Source organism: Ovis canadensis, chromosome 1 (assembly GCF_042477335.2).
Source record: "Ovis canadensis isolate MfBH-ARS-UI-01 breed Bighorn chromosome 1, ARS-UI_OviCan_v2, whole genome shotgun sequence".
NCBI classification, from domain to species: Eukaryota; Metazoa; Chordata; class Mammalia; order Artiodactyla; family Bovidae; genus Ovis; species Ovis canadensis.
In genome coordinates this window covers 258,249,289-258,274,632 of record NC_091245.1, presented here as the reverse complement: position 1 = coordinate 258,274,632, position 25,344 = coordinate 258,249,289, and the positions used below count along the sequence as shown (strand labels likewise).

The following is a 25,344-nucleotide window of genomic DNA, read 5'->3' as shown; positions in this document are numbered from 1 at the left end:
GTTAGGTCCATACCATTTCTGTCCTTGATCGAGCCCATCTTTGCATGAAATGTTCCCTTGGTATCTCTAATTTTCTTGAAGAGATCTCTAGTCTTTCCCATTCTCTTGTTTTCCTCTATTTCTTTGCATTGATCACTGAAGAAGGCTTTCTTATCTCTTGCTATTCTTTGGAATTCTGCCTTCAGATGCTTATATCTTTCCTTTTCTCCTTTGCTTTTCGCTTCTCTTCTTTTCACAGCTATTTGTAAGGCCTCCCCAGGCAACCAATTTGCTTTTTTGCATTTCTTTTCCATGGAGATGGTCTTGATCCCTGTCTCCTGTACAATGTCACCGAACCTCATTCCATAGTTCATCAGGCACTCTATCTATCAGATCTAGGCCCTTAAATCTATTTCTCACTTCCACTGTATAATCATAAGGGATTTGATTGAGGTCATACCTGAATGGTCTAGCGGTTTTCCCTGTTTTCTTGAATTTCAGTCTGAATTTGGTAATAAGGAGTTCATGATCTGAGCCACAGTCAGCTCCCAGTCTTGTTATTGTTGACGTATAGAGCTTTTCCATCTTTGGCTGCACAGAATATAATCAATCTGATTTCGGTGTTGACCATCTGGTGATGTCCATGTGTAGAGTCTTCTCTTGTGTTGTTGGAAGAGGGTGTTTGCTATGACCAGTGCATTTTCTTGGCAAAACTCTTATTAGTCTTTGCCTTGCTTCATTCTGTATTCCAAGGCCATATTTGCCTGTTACTCCAGGTGTTTCTTGACTTTCTACTTTTGCATTCCAGTCCCCTATAATGAAAAGGACATCTTTTGGGGGTGTTAGTTCTAAAAGGTCTTGTAGGTCTTCATAGAACCGTTCAGCTTCTTCAGCGTTACTGGTTGGGGCATAGACTTGGATTACTGTGATACTGAATAGTTTGCCTTGGAAATGAACTGAAAATGAATTTTAATTTTTTAAAATGGTTTTTAGATATCAAAAACAAAGCCACGAGTATATCTTTAAAAATACTTTCAAAGAAACCAATAATGTATGTCAATAGTAAAAAAAAAATAGTAATAATAATTTACATATCTTATAATCAATGCAGTAGGAGGGAGAAGACACAAAGATTGGAAAAGCCAACATCCAGCTTCCAGTCCTACCTAGGAAAATGTTGAACCATCAATAAAATCCAGACCACTAAACACAAGCACCATGATTACATACTCATTCCTTAAAAGTGGAGCTGTCAAAGCTGAGAAATTATTAATTTCACTTACTTCCAAGACTAACCCATGGAATCACTCCAGATGGCTTCACTTAAAACTTTTGTAGGAATAAAAAATGCATAGACACAAACCCTAGGACTTGAAACACTTGCTACTTTGGAAAAATCACTTTACCCCAATGTCTGTTGAAATAAATTTTAGTGGTTTAGAAACTGTTTAAAATTTAGGATCATTCAGTAAATGGCAGGATATGTCTTTTTTATTCTTTCTGTAATATAAACAATTTTTAATCAAATTATGGTCAGAACTACTAGTATTTGCGGGCTGGAAGGAATTTTTTAGAATTTAAAACTAGTAATAGTTGGAAGTCTGCACCTAATTGGTAAGAGTTTACCTTCCTGCCAGCTAGTACAGAGATCCAAGCAAAATAAGAAGTAATTTCACAATGTCATGTTTTGCATAATTTTTCAAGTTCTTAACTTTGATAAGCATGTTCTATTAAGCAAGGGACACTTGCGCTGGATAATGAGCTAAGAAAACTTTAGGGGGAAATAATTTTATACATTTAGTAAGGAAAAATCATTTTCCTGGATTCTTTACCCAGTTTGGCCCTAGCCTTTTAATTTTAAATCCTGAAAGGTCTAACTCAAAATGTATGTATTTGAAAAGAATACTATACAATAATTTATATTCTAAAAGGTTCAAGAAAGAACAAAATGATTTTTTAAAAGCCTACTTATTTCTAGTTTGTAAAAAATTAGAAGTTACAAAAGAAAATAAGAACTTAATACCAATAACCTCAAATTCATTCATTTATTTTATGGAATTCAATTTCACAATATTCAATGTGTGAAATTCAGATTCCTAATTTCAATCTCTGGAAATTTATATTAGCATATCCATTAAGTTTCTGTGAAAAATTATGAACTTTTTAAGAAGCCAAACTCCAATTTTGTGCTTCTGCCTAAAGGAAAGGTCACTGATCTTTTAAAAACTTATTTTTGTATTTTAATCTGTACTTCTAACTGCACAGCATGTAACAAAGCACACAGATTTGTCAGAGAACTCTGTCAGCTCTATGTGGCTTCAATTAAAAAATAAAAATAACATTCCAAGAGAATAAATCTCAGAGACAATCACGTGGAGCTATCTAACAATTTTAAAGCAAATACTGTGGTCAGTACACTTCCTCCGTGTTTCCCACACAAACCATGACTGTATCCTGGCTAAGGACTCACTGTGCCTTCTCTGGTTTCCGTATAACTCAGAGAGAACATTATAATTACAGTGGTAAGATACAGAAACAAGCAAGTGACTACAATGCAAATGTATACAGACAGAGAAATCTTATCTTATGAAACAGTCCCAGTATCTGCATTGTGTTTTCTTATCACTATTATTTCCTTTTCTCCCCTATTCCAATCCTAAATCAACCCAATTCTGTATAGAAACCTCTTTAGTTAATTCTACATTTATTCAGAACAAATTAATATTAGTTCAGTTCTCAATTATCCATAGAATATTTACAAACCTCAGAAGAAATATTAGAATTAAGGGGAAATGTTTCCTTTAAAAAGTGGAGAAAGTGTAACAAAAGACAGATGTTATTAAAATTAGGGCTCAAATTTTACATTTACAAAGAGTAATAGATAAAGTATCCTTCAACACTAGTCAGAAAACCTAGTGGGACCAAACTTAAATATCCATTTTTAATAGTGTTTTACGGTTAGGAGAAGTGAATGAATAAATATTGAACGCAGTAAGTTAAATCATTTGTTTAGAAAAGAAAAGTATAAATTTGTGCTTGTAGCATCCTTAAACAACTTTGCTAAATTAAAAGAAAGTAACTTCCTAAGATTTTTTTGGTTAGATTAGTACAATCCAACTTTTTAGAAATGATAAACATAAGCCCTTCATACTTTTCAAGAATTCCTTTAAGTAAATTTAGAAACATAAGTTCTTGTAAATTAACATTAAACATAAGTTCTTGTAAGTTAACGTGAACGTCATAAAATTGTCACCTCCTACTCATAAAACTGAATTTAGTTTTGCCCTCAATTTATGCATTTGAAATGTTAAATTTGTTTTTCCAAAATATTCTAGTTATCTCACCTTACATCAGACACTGTCAGGCTTAATTAAGTACTCTTTAAATTATCACATTTTTTCCTTCTCTTAAAATAAGCAAAAAGACTCAACTAAGAATTATTTTAGTTCAGTTCAGTTGCTCAGTTGTGTCCGATTCTTTGAGACTGCATGAACCGCAGCACACCAGGCCTCCCTGTCCATCACCAACTCCCAGAGTTTACCCAAACTCATGCCCAGCAAGTCGGTGATGCCATCCAACCATCTCATCCTCTGTCGTCCCCTTCTCCTCCTGCCCTCAATCTTTCCCAGCGTCAGGGTCTTTTCAAATGAGTCAGCTCTTTGTATCAGGTGGCCAAAGTACTGGAGTTTCAGCTTCAAAATCAGTCCTTCCAATGAACACCCAGGATTGATCTCCTTTAGGATGGACTGGCTGGATCTCCTTGCAGTCCAAGGGACTTTTAAGCTTTTACAAACACCAATCATAAATCATTAAAATTTTAATATCATAAAAAGGTTTGCTAATTTACCAGTATTAGGCAATAAACCATATTAAAAATATTCTAGTATATTTTTATAGGGACTCTCTAACTGAAAATTTTTATAAACCAGTAAGTGAAAATCTAAGCAATATATTTCTCCAAAAGGTGAACATGTGAAAATAGGTATTCTGTTAATGAAAATATAAACTAAGCACTACCTTTTAGAAAACAATCTGGCAACAACTATCAAAATTTTCAATGTAAATACCTCATGGGGCAGCAATTCTAACTATGGCTGTATCTGTAAAATTCTACCAAGATAGAACACACACAAGTGGATATTTTCTGCAAATTATACATAATAGCAAAAAAAGGGGGTACCAGGAGTGAGAGGAAGGCAAATAACAGCTATACTCATAAGGTACAGTGGTTCATCTTTTTCTTTACAATTCCTCAGTACTGGGGATAGGGTGTGCTGAGATGTTTTTTAAGAAGGAAAAACCAAACATTGGAACCTAGGAAAAACATAATATTAGATATAAGAAAAAAGAAGTTAAGTGGATGCAGTTTAACTGGAAGCCTGAGTACTATCTGGGGCTTCCCTTGTGACTCAGCTGGTAAAGAATCCACCTGCGATGCAGGAGACCTGGGTTAGATCCCAGGGTTGGGAACATCCCCTGGAGAAGGGAAAGGCTACCCACTCCAGGTATTCTGGCCTGGAGAATTCCACGGACTCTATAGTCCATGTGGTCTCAAAGAGCCGGACATGACTGAGTAACTTTCACTTTTGAGTACCATCTAACAAATGCATAATGTCTTAACTATTAGCTTCTATTTTCTATACCTTAATGAGAACAACACAAATCTCCTAAAAGTTAGCCTGTATGAGCTAAATTAACATGGACTTATTGAAAGGTCTGTCACACTTTGAAAATCTGAAATAATTTCACTGGCATAAGCCACCTTAGACAGAAAAGCATTATGGAGACAGGATGGGAACAAATCCTACCTTTAACTGTTTTCACAAATGTTTGTTTTTCTTTATTTGGATCTTTCTCATCTACTAAAATCCCATGGAAAATACGCCCAAAAGTACCTAGAAGGAAAAACAATAATTACTGAGATCATATGATAATGCTCATAAAACTATACGTACAAAACTTTCTGGCACAATACAACTTAAACATAACAAGGCCAAATGTGATCAACATTACTCCAGCCCTAGCATAAAAAGACTGAAATCTTTATTTTCCTTCTTTTTAAACTACAAAACATCTTAACTTGCTTTTAGAAAAGACGTATTTTAAATGTCTATGAGAATTCATTCTGAAATAGCCTAAACAAACTAATGATACAGCTAGGAGCACTGGGGAGAAGGCAATGGCACCCCACTCCAGTACTCTTGCCTGGAAAATCCCATGGGCGGAGGAGCCTGGTAGGCTGCAGTCCATGGGGTTGCAAAGAGTCAGACACGACTGAGCGACTTCACTTTCTCTTTTGACCTTCATGCATTGAAAAAGGAAATGGCAACCCACTCCAGTGTTCTTGCCTGGAGAATCCCAGGGACAGGGGAGCCTGGTGGGCTGCCGTCTATGGGGTCGCACAGAGTTGGACACGACTGAAGCGACTTAGCAGCAGCAGCAGCAGCAGCAAGAGCACTGGAGCTCAGCAATGGGCTATCCAGAGAGACATTTACAAATTTCTAGACTTAGCCTCAGAGCAATGACAAAGGAGAAAAATGGACTCTCCTTATACATTCAAAAACACAAAAAAACCCTGCTTCTGTTAATGACTATTTGCCTCTGGGACAGTTCAAACCCCTCCCTTAGCTGTGACTGACAAATAAGCATCTCTAACTGATAGATGATTTCAGAATGACTCACATGCACCCAAAACACTTCAAACTGAGTTATGGAAGGGGGAAAGCTACTGTCTATTTAACAACTTGAAGAGTTCAGGAAAGTATGTTATTATTAATTTCTGTCCTCTTCTTCCAGCATTGTCCCCAGTCAATACCCTGAAACTTAAAAAAGAAAGCAAGGACCAGCAAACAGGGAAGGGCAGGGTCTTATCTCTCAAACACTTATCATGTGTTACTTCATTTAATGTACATCAGTTCATCTAATCTTCGTGTCTAAAGTAGAAAACATAAGCCCATATTTACAGACAAGGAAACTGGCTATGGAAGACAGGAAATTATTTCTCTAAGGTCATGTAGGTAATAAACTATGGGACTGAGACTGGAATTTGGGCATAACTCCAATATTGATGCATCTCCTTCTGCTGGAACCCCTATACTTTCCATCACAGAGAAAATTACTTAGAATGTTTCAAAAAGGCCTGTGAGCAAGTGATCATCTTTGGTCAAGAACTAAACAGGAAATATCCTTTTAAAGGTGATAAACACTAATAATCATGCTTTAATATACTTGAATATCAAAATCGTACCAAAGCTTAATAAGGCAAGTTAAAAATCTAAAGAAAGGGAAAATAAAGATCAGCTTTATAGAGGAAATAAATTGTGCACTGCTTTCTACCTGACCTGTCTCTTGAGAAACCTATATGTAGGTCAGGAAGCAACAGTTAGAACTGGACATGGAACAACAGACTGGTTCCAAATAGGAAAAGGAGTATGTCAAGGCTGTATATTGTCACCCTGCTTATTTAACTTATATGCAGAGTACATCATGAGAAACGCTGGGCTGGAAGAAGCATAAGCTGGAATCAAGATTGCTGGGAGAAATAACCTCAGATACGCAGATGACACCACCCTTATGGCAGAAAGTGAAGAAGAACTAAGGAGCCTCTTGATGAAAATGAAAGAGGAGAGTGAAAAAGCTGGCTTAAAACTCAACATTCAGAAAACTAAGATCATGGCATCTGGTCCCATCACTGCATGGCAAATAGATGGGGAAAACAGTGCAAACAGTGGCTGACTTTATTTTTCCGGGCTCCAAAATCACCGCAGATGGTGACTGCAGCCAGGAAATTAAAGGACACTTACTCCTTGGAAGGAAAGTTATGACCAACATAGACAGCATATTAAAAAGCAGAAACATTACTTTGCCAACAAAGGTCCATCTTGTCAAGGCTATGGTTTTTCCAGCGGTCATGTATGGATGTGAGAGTTGGACTATATAGAAAGCTGAGTGCCAAAGAATTGATGCTTTTGAACTGTGATGTTGGAGAAGACTCTTTAGAGTCTCTTGGACTGCAAGGAGATCCAACCAGTCTATCTTAAAGGAGATCAGTCCTGGGTGTTCATTGGAAGGACTGATTTTGAAGCTGAAACTCCAATACTTTGGCCACCTGATGCAAAGAGCTGACTCATTTGAAAAGACCCTGATGTTGGGAAAAATTGAGGGCAGGAGGAGAAGGGGAAGACAGAGGATGAAATGGTTGGATGGCATCACCAACTCGATGGACATGAGTTTAGATGGACTCCGGGGGTTGGTGATAGACAGGGAGGCCTGGCGTGCTGAAGTTCATGGAGTAGCTAACAGTCGGACATGACTGAGTAACTGAACTGAACTGAACTGCTTTCTATCCTTAGGGATGAAATGAGATGAAATTCTTAAAATCTGAAACAAAAAAACATTTATACTAACAGTAAATCTTCCTTGAAAACCTGATTTTGAGAGAATAGGTACCTTCTTGGAGTACATCTTTTAGAGTTATCCTCTCCCTGGATATTGCGATATCCTTCACCTTAGCTTTCGCCTCCAAAAGAGTGACACTTCTCAGGTCGTTCTTCTCTATCCGCAAGGTAGGATAACCTGAGGAGCCAACAAAGCCAAACCAAGAAATATAAATACCTTCTTATGGCATCAGGATCAGCTAGTTCAGTTAGAACCCCAGGAGTCAAGTTGCAGGAACAAATGAAGGTAAGAATCAAAAAGGAAAAAGGCACACACAGGGAGAATTAATTATGAAGGCCCTACTAAATTTTAAAGAAACACTTTCCCACCTACCCCAAAACCTTAAAATGCAGAATTAAAACAAGAAACACTAAAAATAGTATTTTATTAATACCACTTCAATTGCTTTTCTGCCAAATGAAACAAAATTTGACTCATGGAATTAATCTAATCCCTTGAATGAACTGCTTTTTTCTCCAAAGATTTTCTAATATAGTCTCCTAACAAAATAACTTCAAATGAAGAGATGTTTGTAAAAATATCTTTTCTTAAAAAATATATATATATATACATATACACATATATAATTGGTTTAATCATTCTAGCACCCATACAGCCTAGTCATACCATTATGAGATCCATATTCGTTTTTCAGTTCCCTTGATTCATATTCATTCTTAATATGATGACAGCAAAACAAAATTTCTGGCCATAAATTAAAATTCTCATTGCAACAAAAAAAAGTTAGAATAAAAGGAAGATCTAGTGTTATTAGCAAGCAGAAATTGGAACGGTATTTTAGGGAAGAAAAATCCCAAAAGAAAGGGTGGACTCAGACAATGATTACCAGTGGCTGCTGGAAGAACTACATGACAAGCTTTGAAAAACTTTACTATAAAAAGGATGCATTAGGATGACAAAACCTGATCCCACTGATCAGCAATTTGACCATGATACATCTAGGTGTGTGTGTATGTCTAGTATATATGAGTGTTTAATCCTTCCTGGAGTTCTCTGAGTTTCTTCCCTCTGTATACTATTGTGTTTTGTTATTTCTGAAAACTCTTGACTCCTTTATCTTCAATTATTTTTTTCTGCTCCTTTCACTTTTTTTATTTACAGGCAAATATATTTCTGTTGTTTTTTTTTAAAAAAAACACTATTTATTTTGTATCATGCTTAAGAAATGAAGTATCTATCTCCTTAAGGCAATGTCTACAAAAACAAGTAAACTTATTGGTGGTAAACTTAAAAATCTGTCAAAAAATAACTGTACTTCCACTGACTTTTTAAAGTGTGTTTTGCTTTTAGCATATATAATGATTTGCTTATCTACCTCTTTAAGGTTATATCCACAATCAAGAAATGACTCCAATGAGCAAAGCTAAACATTTAAAGCAATGATGTGTTTCTTAGGAATAATCTGAACTACCCTCACATGTATCATTTTATATCCTGAGGGACATACATCTTTCTTTCCTTGGTGGAGATGTTAAGTGCTGCTATGATTTCTCTCAGATTTCTTTTAAGCTACAGTGCCTGCTTCTTTCCCCTTTCATTTTTCTTGCCACATCTTACTAAAGAAACTAGATCAACTACCCTGGAGAAAGTCCAGCATCTGACTCTTCCAGCGTCATCTAACTCGTTCCTCTATCCTTGTAAACTGAAAGTCAGTCTTATAGCCTTAATTAGATCCAGGTTAACTCTCTGTGGGGGAAGAAGACAAGAACATTCCACCCGGGAATACAAACTACCTAGCTATCCTACTTTTAATGACGCTAAGTTCCAGCAGCGGATTCAGGCAGTAACACTATGATCCCTCAAATGGTAAAGCTCCCTACCCTCCCTCTGTTCATATAGTTTAAAACATGGACGATCTTTTACTGAATCAAGTCTTTTATTAAGGGATGCAGGTATGATATTCTGAGTCTATCATTCCTTCTGCATTTATTAGCTGGGACTTTTCTGTTAAAAAAAAAATGTTCCCTTCACAAGCCAGCACTATCTGGTTAGTGCAAAACAGTTCATGCTCAGCTGTCAGAGTAAGGTATTATTGGTGCCTCAGTTAACTCCCATAAGGAACTTTTTTAAAAAAAAAAGTATCACTACAAATTTGTGGATTTTTACACATTTCTACATTTCACATTTATATCACTTCAATCTACTGCAGTCATTATTCTTTTTGATGCTCAATGGTTCCATTTTGGAAAGCTCTTGTCTTTAGTAGTTTCCCTGATTTTTGGCTCAACAAATATCCCAGGTTATCTTACTTATTCCTGACCCAGTCCTAAGATCGTCCATTTCTCCAAAGAATCCTGATTCTTCTTAATGAGAAACAATACTGAAAGACCATAGGAGGGCACTGGGTGAAGAACAGATAGTCTTATCTTTTAAATAATGTTATCATTTTTTTTTTAATTGACTTTGCATTTTGCATTCACTCCTAGGATCATCTGTTTATCTGGGGGCTGTGCTGGGTCCTGATTGCTGTGCCTGGCCTTGTCTCTAGCTGAGCTGCTCTCTAGACGCAGTGCATGGCTTCTCACTGTGGGGGCGTCTCTGGTTGCGGAGCACAGGCTCTAAGGCACACGGGCTTCAGTATTTAGCAGCATGCAGGCTCAGTAGTTGTGGTCCACAGGCTTAGCTGCTTTGTAGCCTGTAGGATCTTCCCAGTTCAGGGATCAAACCTGTGTCCCCTGTACTGCCAGGCAGATTCTTAACCACTGGACCACAAGGGAAGTCCAAGAACAGATATTCTTAATTTTAGTTTACTAGAAAGTAAATGTCAGTCCAAGGGAGAAAAAGGTAACTTGCCTCCAAGAACCTAATTAATCAATGGCACCAGTGAGTTGAGTCCTGACTTGTGGCCCACTGTCTATCCTGATGATTGTGTTGTTTCTTGTTTGGTGAATGACGTTTCTCAATCCTCATTATGTCTAAATTATACTCCAAGAATGATTATTTTCCCCTGAACAGCTACAGTATAAAAACTTTAATTAAAATCCTGTTCAAAATAAAGGAAATTAGATCTCCAATGGCAGCTAGTTTACCATCATGATCAGAAAACAATGTAAAGTCCGTACCACAGCCCATGAGACCAAATAATTCATTAAAATCCAAGTCTCTGTCTTCATACAGCTCAGTGGCTTATTCTAACTATTTGAAAATCCTCCTTTTGAATTTGTACAGAAGTGATTCAGTAGCCCTTTTAACATAATCTCTAGAAACCTCCCTAAAACTAATTCTAACAACTAAACCTAAAATTTTAATACTCTAATTTTGGAATGTTTCATTCAATGTTCTAGAAGACAAAAGTTTAAGCCTAATTCTGTACATGTTAGATTCTATGAATGTAGCACGGCATATGTCCCATAAGTGATTAACCAAGGACAAGACAGACAGGACCAAGGACAGACCATAAACAATTTTAGTAAATCATCTTTAACTTTTAGAATTAAATTAACTCTTACTGGTAATAGGAGTTGCATTGTTGGGTGTGTCGGCTCTCAGATACTGAGTCGTCTGGGTAGATGGCTGAGACAGCCCTTGGGAACTACTGCTGGCACTGATGCTGCAAATAATTTTTAAAAGAGAAACACTTGGCAAGTCAGCTTCAATGAGAAATTTCCTTTTTCAATACATATAAAATGCATGGAGCCATTATAACCAGCTTAAAACCTTAACAGAGATCACAATAATACATGGATCTCCATCACAAATGTTTCATACTGAAATTTTACTCTACTTCATAATGCAGAGCTCTGTTCTTTTTCTTTCCTTTCTACCTCCACAATCATCAGGTGATTCATCATATCAAAGTCATTCACAAAATGTAGCATTCTTCAAATACCATAGATAGCAGTCTTGAACCTCATACAATATATTAGGGAACTGTGGACCAATACTTAGTTAAGAACTCATGCCATTCAATTTAGATCGCTTTTAAGATAAGGAGTATAAAGACAGGATTCTTTTAATGATGGTCCATAACCAAATGGCCTACAGATGATGGCATATGAAAGCAAATCAAACATGCTCAAAACTTGGGAAAGGATATCCTACCTGGTTCAAGTCTGTTTAATTGAATACATTTTGCTTCTTCTACTTCCCTAATCCCACCTTTTGGGGATTTATAGAATTTATTAGAAATCGTTAGCACTTGAAGCATTTTATTATGCCACATTTTTTAAGTAATCAAGAAACCCAGAAGATGGTAGGCTCAAACAACTTCATACTCGAGATTACTACAAATCAATGTCCTTTCATTTTGTCAGTGGACAACCACCTTATCCCAGGTCACCCTCGACCACATTCTAATTACACTGCCTCAAGTCTAGTAATTCTGTAGCAGTGGAAAAGTAAAGCATAGAAATTCAGCATGAAGTGTGAAATCAAAGGCAAGATGTCATACCCTCAAGAAGGAAGGGCTACTTTCCATGTCTCCCTTAGCTGTAGGATCAGCAGAGTCCAATCAGAGACTCCGAACTTTCCTAAATATGAAAATCTTTTGAATGACCACACCCCACACAATAGTTCTGTATTTTCAAAGCCCAGTGATTAAAAATACACATAATGACAAAAAGCTGCTACTCAAAAATTGATCTATATAGGTCTACATGTATAGTAGGTACAGGATAGCACAGTGAAGAGATGGAAAGTATAACCTTGAAATCAAAACTGCCAGCACCACCATTTATTAACTAGCTGTATGACCTTAGGCAAAATAGTGCTTTTGGAGCCTCAAACTCGTGATGGATAAAATGACTACAATACTACCTCCTGAAAAGGTTGCTAAAATAATTACATGAAAAATATAATCCTTTTAGGTCAATGGCCTGCCCTCAAATATACATTTATAAATTATTATTACTATTTATATTCATTATTACTAATATTACCATCCCTAATCTTAGAACCACAGAGCACCCGTTTTTGGAGCTTTGAGCACGACTCAAAGATCACATCAGAAATTAAAACTGTAGAAGTCCAGGATTCAATAATGGGGAGGGAGGAGAAGCATTTTCATTCCCAAAGATGGAGAATATAATAGAATACAAATACTTACCCATAAAATGGGATTAAGAAAACTCATATTCCAGGATCTAGGGGAGGCTCAAGTTACATAATATATGTGGAAAGTACAATTTAAATATTACCTGCAACCAACACTGATGACTGAATAAATATGTACAGATCCCAAAGTATTTACTAGTTCAACAGTAGGTGGCACTCTTGTACCACCTCAGATTCTTGAAAAGCCTGAGCATGCAACAATGTTAGGAGCATGTACATATTTAGTGGCTGAAAGTTATGACCAACCTAAATAGCATATTCAAAAGCAGAGACATTACTTTGCCAACAAAGGTCTGTCTAGTCAAGGCTATGGTTTTTCCAGTAGTCATGTATGGATGTGAGAGTTGGACTGTGAAGAAAGCTGACTGCTGAAGAATTGATGCTTTTGAACTGTGGTGTTGGAGAAGACTCTTGAGAGTCCCTTGGACTACAAGGAGATCCAACCAGTCCATTCTAAAGGAGATCAGCTCTGGGTGTTCTTTGGAAGGAATGATGCTAAAGCTGAAACTCCAGTACTTTGGCCACTTCATGCAAAGAGTTGACTCATTGGAAAAGACTGATGCTGGGAGGGATTGGGGGCAGGAGGAGAAGGGGATGACAGAGGATGAGACAGCTGGATGGCATCACCGACTCGATGGACGTGAGTCTGAGTGAACTCCGGGAGCTGGTGATGGACAGGGAGGCCTGGCGCGCTGCGATTCATTTGCAGGTCGCAAAGAGTCAGACACGACTGAGCGACTGAACTGAACTGAACTGAACTGAATAATGAGCAAAGCACTATGTCAAGCGGCCAGAACAAACCTTTGAAATCCCAGATTTATGAGAAAGATGGAGCATTTGAGGATCAACCCTTGTTACCTATTAAAATCAATATTTACATAGCTATAGCACATGAGATCAAAAGTGAGATAAAAATGTACACTTGCTTGCACTTAATAGTTTAATACCAGTCTAAATAAATTATCTCATTTAACTTTCATAAGCAAGTAAGATGAGCAGATATGAACTCTGCTATAGAGTTAAAGTTAGAATTTAGGGCAAAGATCATCATTTTCCTTCAGAGCACTTGTTATAATTTATATTTATATATCTAATTCATTTATTAATTCAACACTATTTACTAAGTGTCTATTATATGCCAGATACTGTGCCAAGTGCTGGCAAGTTCAGTAGTGAACACAATAAACAAAGATCCCTACTTTCGTGAAGCCTACATTTTAGCAGGATTTCTGGTTTAATATCTGTTATAGCAGACTATAAACTCCATGAAAGCAGGAGAAGCACCTGTTTGTTCATTCCTTCCTCCCCAACACTAAAGCCAGGGCCTGGCCCAAGAGGCCTCAAGTGGTCCCAACTGAGCCTTACTGAGAGCTCAACTAACACTTATTGGATCAATCAATAAACAGAATGGTTGCTTCTGATATGAGCTATTGATATGTATCAAAAGAGGCAAAGAATTACTACTCTAATAGAATGATTCCTGCCTCTCTCCACTCATCCCTCCTTCAAGAAATTCTTCATGAAATATTCATTCAGCGGTAGCCATTAGACACCAGACACAGAAATGAATAAAGGGAAATAAAATGGCCTTGTCGCCAGTAATGAGATAATGGAAAATGAAGATATTGTCAAACAACAAATTCAAGCAACCCACAAAGGAATGAGTTCTCCTATATTCAACAGCCAACAGGGAGAGACTATGGGGCAGACAGAGCACAGGCCAGTCCCTCTGTGCAAAGGCTTCACAGAAGCTCTGCTTCTCCAGAACACACTCCCCCGGCACAGCAGAGATGGAAAAGATGAGCTTGTACTGTCAGGAGAGGGCAAGTCACACACATGGGCTCCAAATTCCTTGGCATGAGCACCCCCTTAGGCAGTTTTGGTCTCTGCCTCTAAATAAGCTGTGTAGAACAGGACTCTGGCTCCCGAGTGTCAGGAATGGAAAAACTCTCTACCATCCCTGTGCAAGGAATTCCGTGGAGCCATGGGTTCCATCAAACCTTACAGGGCTGTTGTCAAGACTGAGGGAATTAATGGATATAAAGCACGTGGAACAGTGCCTGGCATATAATAAGTGAAAAAAGAAGTGAAAGTGTTAATTGCTCAGTTGTGTCTGACCCTTTGCGATCCCACAGACTGTAGCCTGCCAGGCTCCTCTGTTCATGCAATTCTCCAGGCAAGAATACTGGAGTGGGTAGCCATTCCCTTCTCCAGGGGATCTTCCCAAACCGGGGACTGAACCTGGATCTCCTGCATTGCAGGCAATTTCTTTACCGTCTGAGCCATCAGGGAAACCAAATATAAGTGCTTTATACAATTACAACACTGAGTTATTACAATACCTCTATTACAACAATTGGCCTTCCCTTATGGCTCAGACAGTAAAGAATCTGCCTGTAATGCAGGAGACCAGAGTTTGATCCCGGGGTTGGGAAGATCCTCTGGAGGAGGAAATGGCAACTCACTCCAGTATTCTTGCCTGGAGTTTTCCATGGACAGAGGAGCCTGGCGGGCTGCAGTCCACGGGCTCACAAAGACTCAGACATGACTGCGCGACTAACACTTTCACTTTCATTACAACAACGAGTCCTTCCTGTTGCTCTGCTCTGGTTCTAGCAGCGCAATCCTGAAGAAGTTATTTAATCTCTTCAAGTCTGTGTCTTCATCTTTAAAACAAGGACAGCATCATACCCACTAAGTGGCTGTGAGCATCAAATAAAATACTACACATATAGAGCATGGTATAGTACTAGCAGACAACACTTGATGAAGTGGTAGTCACTGCCATCTCACAGGCCCCAATGCAAAGAGAAGCAAGTGCCTCAATACTATTAGATTACTACATGGGAACTTTCTAGTCACCACTATTAGCTTGCTGTCAAGTAATAAGTAACAGCTAGTAGAAAAGGCTGAGAAGGCAATGGCAACCCACTCCAGTACTCTTGCCTGGAAAATCCCAGGGACAGAGGAGCCTGGTAGGCTGCAGTCCATGGGGTCACTAGGAGTCGGACATGACTGAGCGACTTCACTTTCGTGCATTGGAGAAGGAAATGGCAACCCACTCCAGTATTCTTGCCTGGAGAATCCCAGGGACGGGGGAGCCTGGTGGGCTGCCGTCTATGGGGTCACACTGAGTCGGACATGACTGAAGCAACTTAGCAGCAGCAGTAGAACAGGCAAGAGCTGAAGAAGAAATCAATCCATGACTACCAGTACACTGCAACTTTCTGAAAAGAAGAAGCCTAATAATGGCACTTACCATATGCAGGGCTTGTTCTAAGAGCTTACAGTTTTATTTCACTAGAACTTAACAACATGCTTACTAAGTACGTGCCATGATCATCTCTGCTTTAGAGATAAGGAGAACCAAGACATAAAGAGGCTACAAAACTTCCTCTGGGCCACAAAGTTAGCAAGTAGCACAACCAGAACTCAGAGGTGTGCTAGCTCCAGTCCATGCTCTTAACCACTAGGCTGTACCCTGAAAACAAGTGATGATGAAAGGTGCTTCTCATCAGGCATCGTCTGGAAATCTCTGTCAAAAAACTAGAGAACTGGAACACCAATTAATGGGTGAGTGAGTGAGAGAAGTCGCTCAGTCATGTCCGACTCTTTGCGGCCCCATGGACTATAGCCTACTGGGCTCCTCCGTCCATGGGATTTTCCAGGCAAGAATACTGGAGTGGGTTGCCATTTCCTTCTCCGGGGGATCTTCATAACCCAGGGATCGAACCTGGGTCTCCTGCATTGTAGGCAGACGCTTTACCGTCTGAGCAATGGGTGGTAACGAATTATTTCAGCAGCAAAGGTATAAGCCCCACAAATTCTTAAGTTTTTGTACAACTCTGACCTGGTTGTACATGGTTCAGAGCCCTCACACACAAGCAAAACCTCAAGAAGAATGTGTTTATCAAGACTAACTCTGAAATGCTATGCCTCCCAGTGACCTTTAACTCTGCCATATCCTCTCTCAAGAGTCCCATCAAAATGTTCCTGTTACCTCACGACCTCCTTAGCTCTTTCTCTACAAAACCCAAATCTAATGAACACAATCATACACACAAAACATATCCTGCAACACTTCACCCATGTGTTTCTTTTCTTACTCTGACCTTTCTCTTCTTTCTCTGCTCAGATAAAAAAAGTGTAACCAAGGGGACAGAGAATACTTAGGGGCAGGAATTAATCCAACCAGCCTTCCCCATTCCCTTGTGCTGTTTCTGCCGGACATATGCTTACTCACTATGTGTATGACACCACATAGGACTGGGGGAGTCAGCAGTAAGATGCAATGCTTCCTAACTGGAAAAAGCTTACATTCGAGCAGGAAAGACAAGTACATAGGGAAAAGGTACAGTAACTGCTACCAAACAGAGAAAAAGAGAAACAGGGAAGGAAAGAGAGACAAAAAGAGGAGGGAGAAACTGACGGCTGGGGGGCTCAAAAAAGACTTCATGGAAGAGATGGCAATGGAGTTGAGATGTGAAGAATGGAGAGGGTTTGAATCCATGGCAAATACAGGGAACAAAAGAAGGCATGAGCAAAAGTCCTGGAGGGCAAAGAGTAGAGCAAAGGTGAGGAAGAAGTAATTATCTGACTGGAGCATCAGAGGCAAGTTCACAGAGGAAGGGGTGCTTATCTCCACACTTTAAAGGAGGACACCTTGAAAGCCAAGTCACGAAGCTGAGAATGTCTTCAGTCAGCAAGCGGGAATCACTAAGGAGGGAAATGAGAACTGTGGACTAAGAAAATAAACTCATCTATTATTTCACTTCTACCTCTCACCCTATCCTGTCTACAATGTACTTCTAGTCATCCTGACTCACCCAGGCTGGGACAAGCTGCTATATTCCCACACTATAATACATATCATCAAATTTATAAACTTTTATAAATACGTTTAATGTCAAAGATTAAATACTTGAAGCCATGATAGAACATCATTATTGTTTTATTCCTAGTACTTAGCATAGTATCTACCAGTGTATCTCAAAGCTACACATTAGAGTCACCAGGGAAGCTTTAATTAAAAAAAAAAAAAAAATACTGAATACCCAAACACCACCCTAGACCAATAACATCAGAATTTTTGGAAGGGGTGTTGATATATTTTAAAAGTTTACCCATGATTCTAATAGGCAACCAGGTTGAGAACTATGATTTAAATCATAGCAGGTTCTCAATAAATGTTAATAAACTGGATGGATGAATGGACAAATGGACAGATAATGATGGAGGGACAAGCGAGAAGGAAAAAGAAGAGCTATTTCAAAAAGGCACTAGAAGTCTAAAAGACAGTCATGTCAAAGGGGATAGAAAAAAAAACTGATCTCTACTTTTTCACCAAATAATAAACTGTATTTCTGACTTCACAAATTTTTTTAAAATAAAACTACAGAGAAACACAAAGATGGTATTTTTCCTTTGGCCAGGGCTTAATCAGCTTCCCTTCTTCCCCTGTACCACTGTGCACCACTGAGCATGGGTGTGGGTAGGCTCCCATGTATATGCAAATAACTGTTTTTATTTTTTTCCTTTCCCCAAAGATGTACAATACCTGTCATCCAGTTCAATCCTTTTCATACTATGAAGGTGCAAAACAGCTAATATTATTGCTACAAGAAATATTACTGCACAGCAAACTCCTACGCTGATATAAAACACACGCGTAGAAGTGGTTGGAGCTGCATGTACAGGATCATCTGAAATAAAAATGAATAGCACATTAAGCTTTTGAAACAAATGTCATCATTTGCTTTGTAACCCAATATACACCATGAGTATCCTGTTCTTTGTAAAAGAGATCTTCATTTCACGTGTCCATTTTTTGATAAGATCGGTTACCAGTAGTGTGTTGCTATAAATCCGTACAATTTAAAAAGTGTTTTTGTTGTAGTTTAAAAAAGGGTTTTTAAATTGAACTTTTGGTTAATTAGCACAATTCACAAGTGGCACACACATAATAAACCACCTATCTACAGTCATGCTGTCCAACAGGGAAATGCTCTGCAGCACGCCATGCAGTACAGTAGCCACCAGCCACCTGTGGCTAGTAAGCACTTGAAACGTAGCTAGTACAATGAAAGAACTGAAGTTTTAATTCTATTTCATTTTCATTAATTTAAATACTCACATATGGCTAGTAATTACCATACTGGACAGCAAGCTCTACAGACCCTTCCTCAACAGTGGCATCTCGTGTGAGAGATGAGACATCTATTTTGCCAATCACCACTCCTCAAAGTGGGAGGAATATACAGCAGGGCAACCCACGAGGTAAAACAAACAAACGTTTTTCATCTTTCTCTCTTGAGAGTTAAAAGAAATTATTTTGCTCATCTGTTTTTAAAAATAAAAGCAGGAAAACAAGACTCTACTCATGAAATAATATTCATCTTAATGTTATTCAAAAAGAAAGCCTCAGCAACAGAGTGCTCACATACACACAGGAGCAACAGAGAAAGACGCAGAACCAAAGACCCACATGATAAGAGCAAGCAGAACGGAATAGAAACGATGTAACTGGAACTGGTGTAAGTGAAGATTAATGAGTACTCACATCAGCATCCTACTGAAGAATTTGAGTTTCATCCTAAATGATATGGGAAGTCACTGCAAGCCTTCAAGCAAAGTAATGACACACATAACGAAAGTTGAAAAAAAAAAAAGATGACTCTGCATGCTATATAAAGAATACCGTGGGGAAGAGCAAGAGCAGAAGCAAGAACACGCCAAGAAAGAAACGGCCATGGCTTGGACAAGGATGTTAGGGGGAGGTAAGACGTTCATGGATTGGGAAGCAGAGTCAACAGAGTTTGCTAAAGGGATTATGCCAGGATAGAAAGAAAAAGAGGAATCAAAGCTTTGGCTTAAAAAATTAGGTGGAAAAGGTACCTTTATAAAGAGGAAAAAGAAGCAGGTTGGGGAAAGAGAGAATTAAGAGTTTTGTTTTGTCCAAGAGCACCTGTACATGTCTATGTGGAGATGTCAAACTGACAGACAGACAAATGCAGAGTTATGGGAATACGTCAGGACAAAAGATATAAAAGTGACAGCTTTCAAAAACTTATTTTAAGATTGCTTTCTAAAATTTAAACTTTGAATCAACAAATAATGAACCAGTACAGACTGATGCAGAGAGACCAAATGGCTTCTAGAACAGCTATACTTGACCTGCAGCCTGAATGAAAGCAGGACTTTCCTTAAGAACACTAGGGGTCATTCAATCTTGAAGGGCTGGGAAAGAAAGGTTCCAAAGGTTGATGTTGGCAGCATCCATCTCAGCACATTCCAGGGCAGAGGAGAGGACGCTGCTCTGCTGGGCACATGCCCAAATGCACCCTGCCTGATCACCTTTAATTCCAGACTAGTGTATGCACTGTTCCCATCTCCTCATTGACATGTTACCTGCTACCACCTGGTCACCCTTCGGGTCTCAGATAAGATGCCATTTTTCCTCAGGAAGCTGCCCCACATTTCCTCACAGGAGATTACATACCCTTCTCCTCAGGGTCCCAAAGCACCTTGCGCTTGCCATGCCATAGCTTGCCACAGGATATTGTTATCACTGCTTATTGCCTATCCATTTCCTCTGGTGCATTAGAAGCCCCAGGGAGCTTACAAAGTCTGTTTCATTCAAGGTTTAATCTTCTGCCTCAATCATACCACCTAGCGTGTCACAGCGTCTCGGTAAATGTTAGGTAGATGAAAACAAAGAAAGGGAAGGGAGGAGAGAGGAAGCAAGGAAGAGACCAAGGATATACAACACTCTATTCTCCCTGTGAGAAATAATAATCCTAAGCATAAAAGGAATGGATAAAATCACCAGAAGTTTAAAAGTAAGCTTGGGGAGCAGTGATATTTTAAAAAATAGTTTAATTTCTTCTCAAAGACAAATCCAAATGAAATATTTTTAAAAGGCAGATAAATCTCATATTATTTTCTCTTTAAAAATGGTATGCTTTGAAATATCCAGAACTATTCAATTTAACCAAGCACAAAATCTAACTACCAGTTTAGAAGAGAGAAAAACATGTTAAATGGCACCATTAAAATGCAGATGTAGAAAATTCTATGAGACAAATGAGTCAAGTTCTTCAACAAATAAATGACAGTGAAGGGAAAGGGGTGGTTTCTGATTAATATAATACATGTCAACCACATACAGTGTAAGTTTGCTTCATTTGGATCCTGATTCGGGGAAGAAACTACACACAGACAGCTTTGAGACAATCAGGTTAATGGGAGCATGGATTAGCTACTAGAAGACATTAAGGAGTTAGTTTTGTTACACATGATAAATCAAATACAAGTAAAGAGGTGTTAGATGATTGTGGCTTGTTGACTGCTGCTGCTGCTAAGTCACTTCAGTCGCATCCGACTCTGTGTGACCCCAGAGACGACAGCCCATCAAGCTCCCCCGTCCCTGGGATTCTCCAGGCAAGAACACTGGAGTGGGTTGCCATTTTTTTCTCCAATAACTAATGGCTTTTAAAAAGTTCTTTACACTGAAACATTTATAGGTGAAATGGCATGATGCCTAGGATGTGCTTTAAAAAATTCTACCCTTCCCTACCTACCCACCTGTCTGAAAGAGGAAGGAATCAACAGTACAGGTCTGGCAAATGTTGATGATTACTGAGGGTGATGGTCACATGGGGGTTTATCAAAACATTCCCTTGACTTCTCTATTTTTGAATTTCTCTGCCCCAGTTGTTTCTAGTTTACTTCCATAAAGAGAATCTAATACCATGTTAAGATGCTGTTATTAAAACTGCTTCAGGAAGAGTAAGACTTAAAGATGCACCCATATCAGAAAAGGAAAAAGAAGTCTAAGTTATACAATCTTATGGAACCATTACCAAAAAATAAAAACCTATGCTGCGTTTCTGCTCTGTAGGTTTAAACGACGTGGATCTTTCAGCTCGTATTTTCGCCTGGATGAAACTAGCTGAGAGCTGCATCCAGGCCATGAATTAGATTTTCTAACTTTCTGTTAAACAGATGAAGATCTTACACATATTTCATATTCATACTTTAATTATGGCCACCTGAAATGATGATATAAATTCTTGCTTATAAAAGTTTTTTAGAATTTTACTTTACAAAATTTTCAATATTCAAATAGTTCCATCTAAATATACCATTCTACAAAACATCAGTTAAATAAACAGCATGGCATCACTTAATCTTTTGGGAAATTGGAAACCACAAAACCTCCAAGCTTCATGAAATCAAGTCTATTTGCAATCAATTATTTTTCATCCCTAATGATGGAAAAATACAGTAACACTTACAAATAGTTCTGCTAGTGTTTTTGTCCAAGGCTGAAGTTTTTACTTCTTCAAGTTCTGAATTTAAAAGGAGATAAAAGATGCTTTAGAAGTTCTTTTCCATGAAAATCCTTATATATTGTAATTAAATTTTCTGAATTTTTTCTAACAGTTTTATATTCTAAAAGAACATTGCCTAAACTAAGTAACAAGGTATTTGTTGCAAAATGATAAATGCTACATTACTATTCTGATAATCATCACTGTATTCATCAACCAACAGTATATGCCTATATTAGCCAATTACAGTCACTCATTGAAAAAGGGTTTCTGTGGTCAAGAAGTCTATGAAAACCTACAAACCATAACCTCTGTGGAGGCTAACAGTGCACATTAGCAGAGTGTAAAGGCACTGAGGAGTCTCAGAGTAATGAAACTTGTCTGAACCAATAGTTTCCATCCTCATATGATAAAGGAAACTTTTCTTGCCAGTACCACCAATTAACATTCAATACAGTACACACATGTTTTCTGTTGCAGACACTTTTCAAACAGTACTAAGCTTGAAAACCATACAAATAAATATATTAAGATCACATACTAAAGTAAGAATCATGAATGTGAACTGGAAGATTAGGGTGGCCAGAAGTACAACCACCAAAAAAAAGACTGGTTCAATATTAAGTTTAAGTCAAAAACAGAATAGAAAACTACATCAATGGTTAGTTTTCATGTACATAATAAAGAAAATGGAGAGGGTATGAGATCATTCTGAGTATCAGCTGAGCATTAAACCTCAGTGGGTACTAGCACTGGTGTGCTCCACAGACTCCATCACACTTGGCCATCATTCTGCCTTTAAGCACTAACAGTTGAAGTGCCATTGTACAGGCAGCACCACCTCCCTAGGGACCAGGAACCATCTGTTCTGCACTCTGTATCTAAAGTCCACTTTGGCTTTAAAATTACATGAAACTAAGTGTGTAACTGGATATGCAAGAACTGACAAATGTACCAAAACACTAAAGCTAAAATGGGGCTAACTTTTCATTACAAAAATGTCTATTCTGGATAAAGAAGTGGTGAAAATATACACACACAACAAAATAAAAAAATAAGAAAATCCTACCATTTGTAACAATCCAGGCAGACTTTGAGGGCCTTATGCTAAGTGAAATAAGTCACACAGAGAAAGACTATGAGATACTCCATGATCTCACTTATATTTTCAGACTCCAAGAATTAAAGTTTTTTTGAATCATAAGAGAAGAGATTAGATTTGATATTATCAGAGGCCAGGTGTGAGGAAAGAAGAGGACCTAGAGAGGTAGTCAAATGGTACAAACTTCCAGTTACAAGATAATTACTGCAGATATAATGTATGCATGGCATATGTTATATGTTAACTGTATGATTATGTGAGAGTTGTTGAGTAAATCCTAATCTATTAAATTCTCATCACATGGAAAAATTTTTTTTCTTTTTTTGCTTTCTCTATTGTTCACTACATGAAATGATGGAGTGAAGTCACTCAGTTGTGTCTGCAACCCCATTGACTGTAGCCTGCCAGGTTCCTCCGTCCATGGGATTTTCCAAGCAAGGATACTGGAGTGGGTTGCCATTTCCTTCTCCAGGGATCCTCCCGACCCAGGGGTTGAACCTGGGTCTCCTGTATTGCAGGCAGATTCTTTACCATCTGAGCCACTGGGGAAGCCCACATGAAATGATGGCGGCTATGTAAACTTATTGTGATAAGTTTCATACATTGTGATTTCACAATGTATGAAAATCAAACCATTATACTGTCACCTTAAACTTATACAGTGATATGTGTCAATTATATCTCAATAAAACTGGGGAAAATACAGAGAGAGAGCAACTGTTTACTCTTAATTAAAAGATTAAATGAGAGCTAAAAAAAAACGCCCATTCTAATGCAGTACCACTTTTTTGCTGGCACATATCTGGACATTAGCCATTTTAATTCTGGCTAATGAACACCTGCTGGCCTCAGGTGTTCTCATAACACTCAGCAGTAATCCTGACTAGGAAGTGTGTTAAGAGACAGTTTGACAATGAAGCAAAAGCACAGGTTTGCAACCCAGCTCCATCACTTAGTTATCCGGTCTTGGCAAGTTGGTCGGACTCTCTGAGCCTCAGCTTCCTCCTCAGAAACTGGAGATAATGAGAGAAGCTACTGCATCAGGCTGCTATAAGCATTAAATGGGTTTAATGTGTTTGTAAAGCACTTGGAACATGGTTGTCACTCAGCAAAACCCAAACTCAGCAAGTTTTCTTTAGTATTTTTTTTCCTACCTTACATACTAAGCAGCTCCACCACTGTGATGGGTAAATTCAGGTCACTTTAATCTCTATGGAACTTAAGTGAGTGGGTTGGATTAGATAACCTTTGGGGAGAATTCTAAAATTCTTGCTCTATGAACTTGTGTGCTGAAGCTCTTTCATATCTGCTGCAATTTCTTGAGTAACGGATTACTCAAAGCCAAAAACTACCGACAACTAGTAAGTATCAACATATAGAATTTTAAGTTTCATGATAGTAGATTAATCTAAAATCAACCCACCTACCTCTTGAAACAGGTTATTATGCCATTTTATAGATGAAAAAAAAAAAAAAAACACCTGAAGCTTAGGTTAATAAAAGGAAATCTATTCCAGTACTCCACCAAGGGTAGAGTTATAATTCTAACATGTTTTTCTGGGTCCAGGGCAATGTTTCTGTATAAAAGTAATTCATAAAGGAAACATAGTTAACATCCCATTACTCAGGGGCCCCTGTCTAAAGGCTGTAATTTCTTTACCTCTTTGGCCATTGGTGCTATTTCACATTCCTAAAGGAAAACATTCTTACCAATTCTGACAAAAATTTTGAGAAAGCAGGGACTGAGTGGGGCCTAAATGAGATGCCTAGCTAGAAGCTATCATGGTGATTATTTCAGAATTTCATCAGTTAGGCTCTTTTCTTACTTGCAACTATAGTCAAGATTGGAACACAAATCTGTAAAAAGACGACAAAATCTATTTTTGATCTTCTCACATCTATATAAAAAACATACTTTAGTAAATAAATTTCTTACTTTTATAGCACATTTTCCTTCGTTTAAAGTTTAAGACTGTAAAGTTTTTTGAAGAATTTACTGTCAAGTTGAGCTGCATGAGTATCATAACCTCAGAATCTACCTTGCCCGTACAGGAAAGCTCGACCCGAAACACTGTTAAAAAAAAATAAATAAGAAAAAATATTTAAATTTTCTAAAAATCAACATTAATGTCCCAAAATTTAGAATGCATTTCTGTTGCAATAAAACTAAAAAATAATACATTTACATAAAATAGTAAGCAAAAACTTTCAGAGAATTTATCTTTAGACTACACAGCTTTAAGTATAAAGTACTATAAAAGTTAACATTAAAGAACAAATCAAGACAAAGGAAGAGAATTATTTTCAAATTTGCTCATGATTTTTAATACACCAATTTGTCTCCTAAACTCTCTTATTACCACATAGTAAAGATACAAGATCATGAGGCAAACTCCATATCTTACCAGGCACAATCAACAA

At 38.0% G+C, this 25,344-nt stretch overlaps 1 protein-coding gene across 2 annotated transcripts in view; it reads right to left on the bottom strand.

Moving 5' to 3' along the window:
- RYK (receptor like tyrosine kinase) overlaps positions 1-25,344 on the bottom strand; it is a 111,754-nt gene that overhangs the window by 46,275 nt on the left and 40,135 nt on the right. The window contains exons 4-9 of one of the 2 annotated variants that reach the window (XM_069565361.1): positions 24,860-24,994; positions 21,786-21,839; positions 18,047-18,191; positions 10,887-10,987; positions 7,429-7,554; positions 4,788-4,874 (exon numbers count right to left, since the gene is read on the bottom strand). In XM_069565361.1, coding sequence (XP_069421462.1) covers positions 4,788-4,874; positions 7,429-7,554; positions 10,887-10,987; positions 18,047-18,191; positions 21,786-21,839; positions 24,860-24,994 — 648 coding nt within the window. Of the gene's footprint in view, positions 1-4,787; positions 4,875-7,428; positions 7,564-10,886; positions 10,988-18,046; positions 18,192-21,785; positions 21,840-24,859; positions 24,995-25,344 lie in introns of both variants that reach the window. The other variant, XM_069565358.1, reaches the window with a different exon arrangement.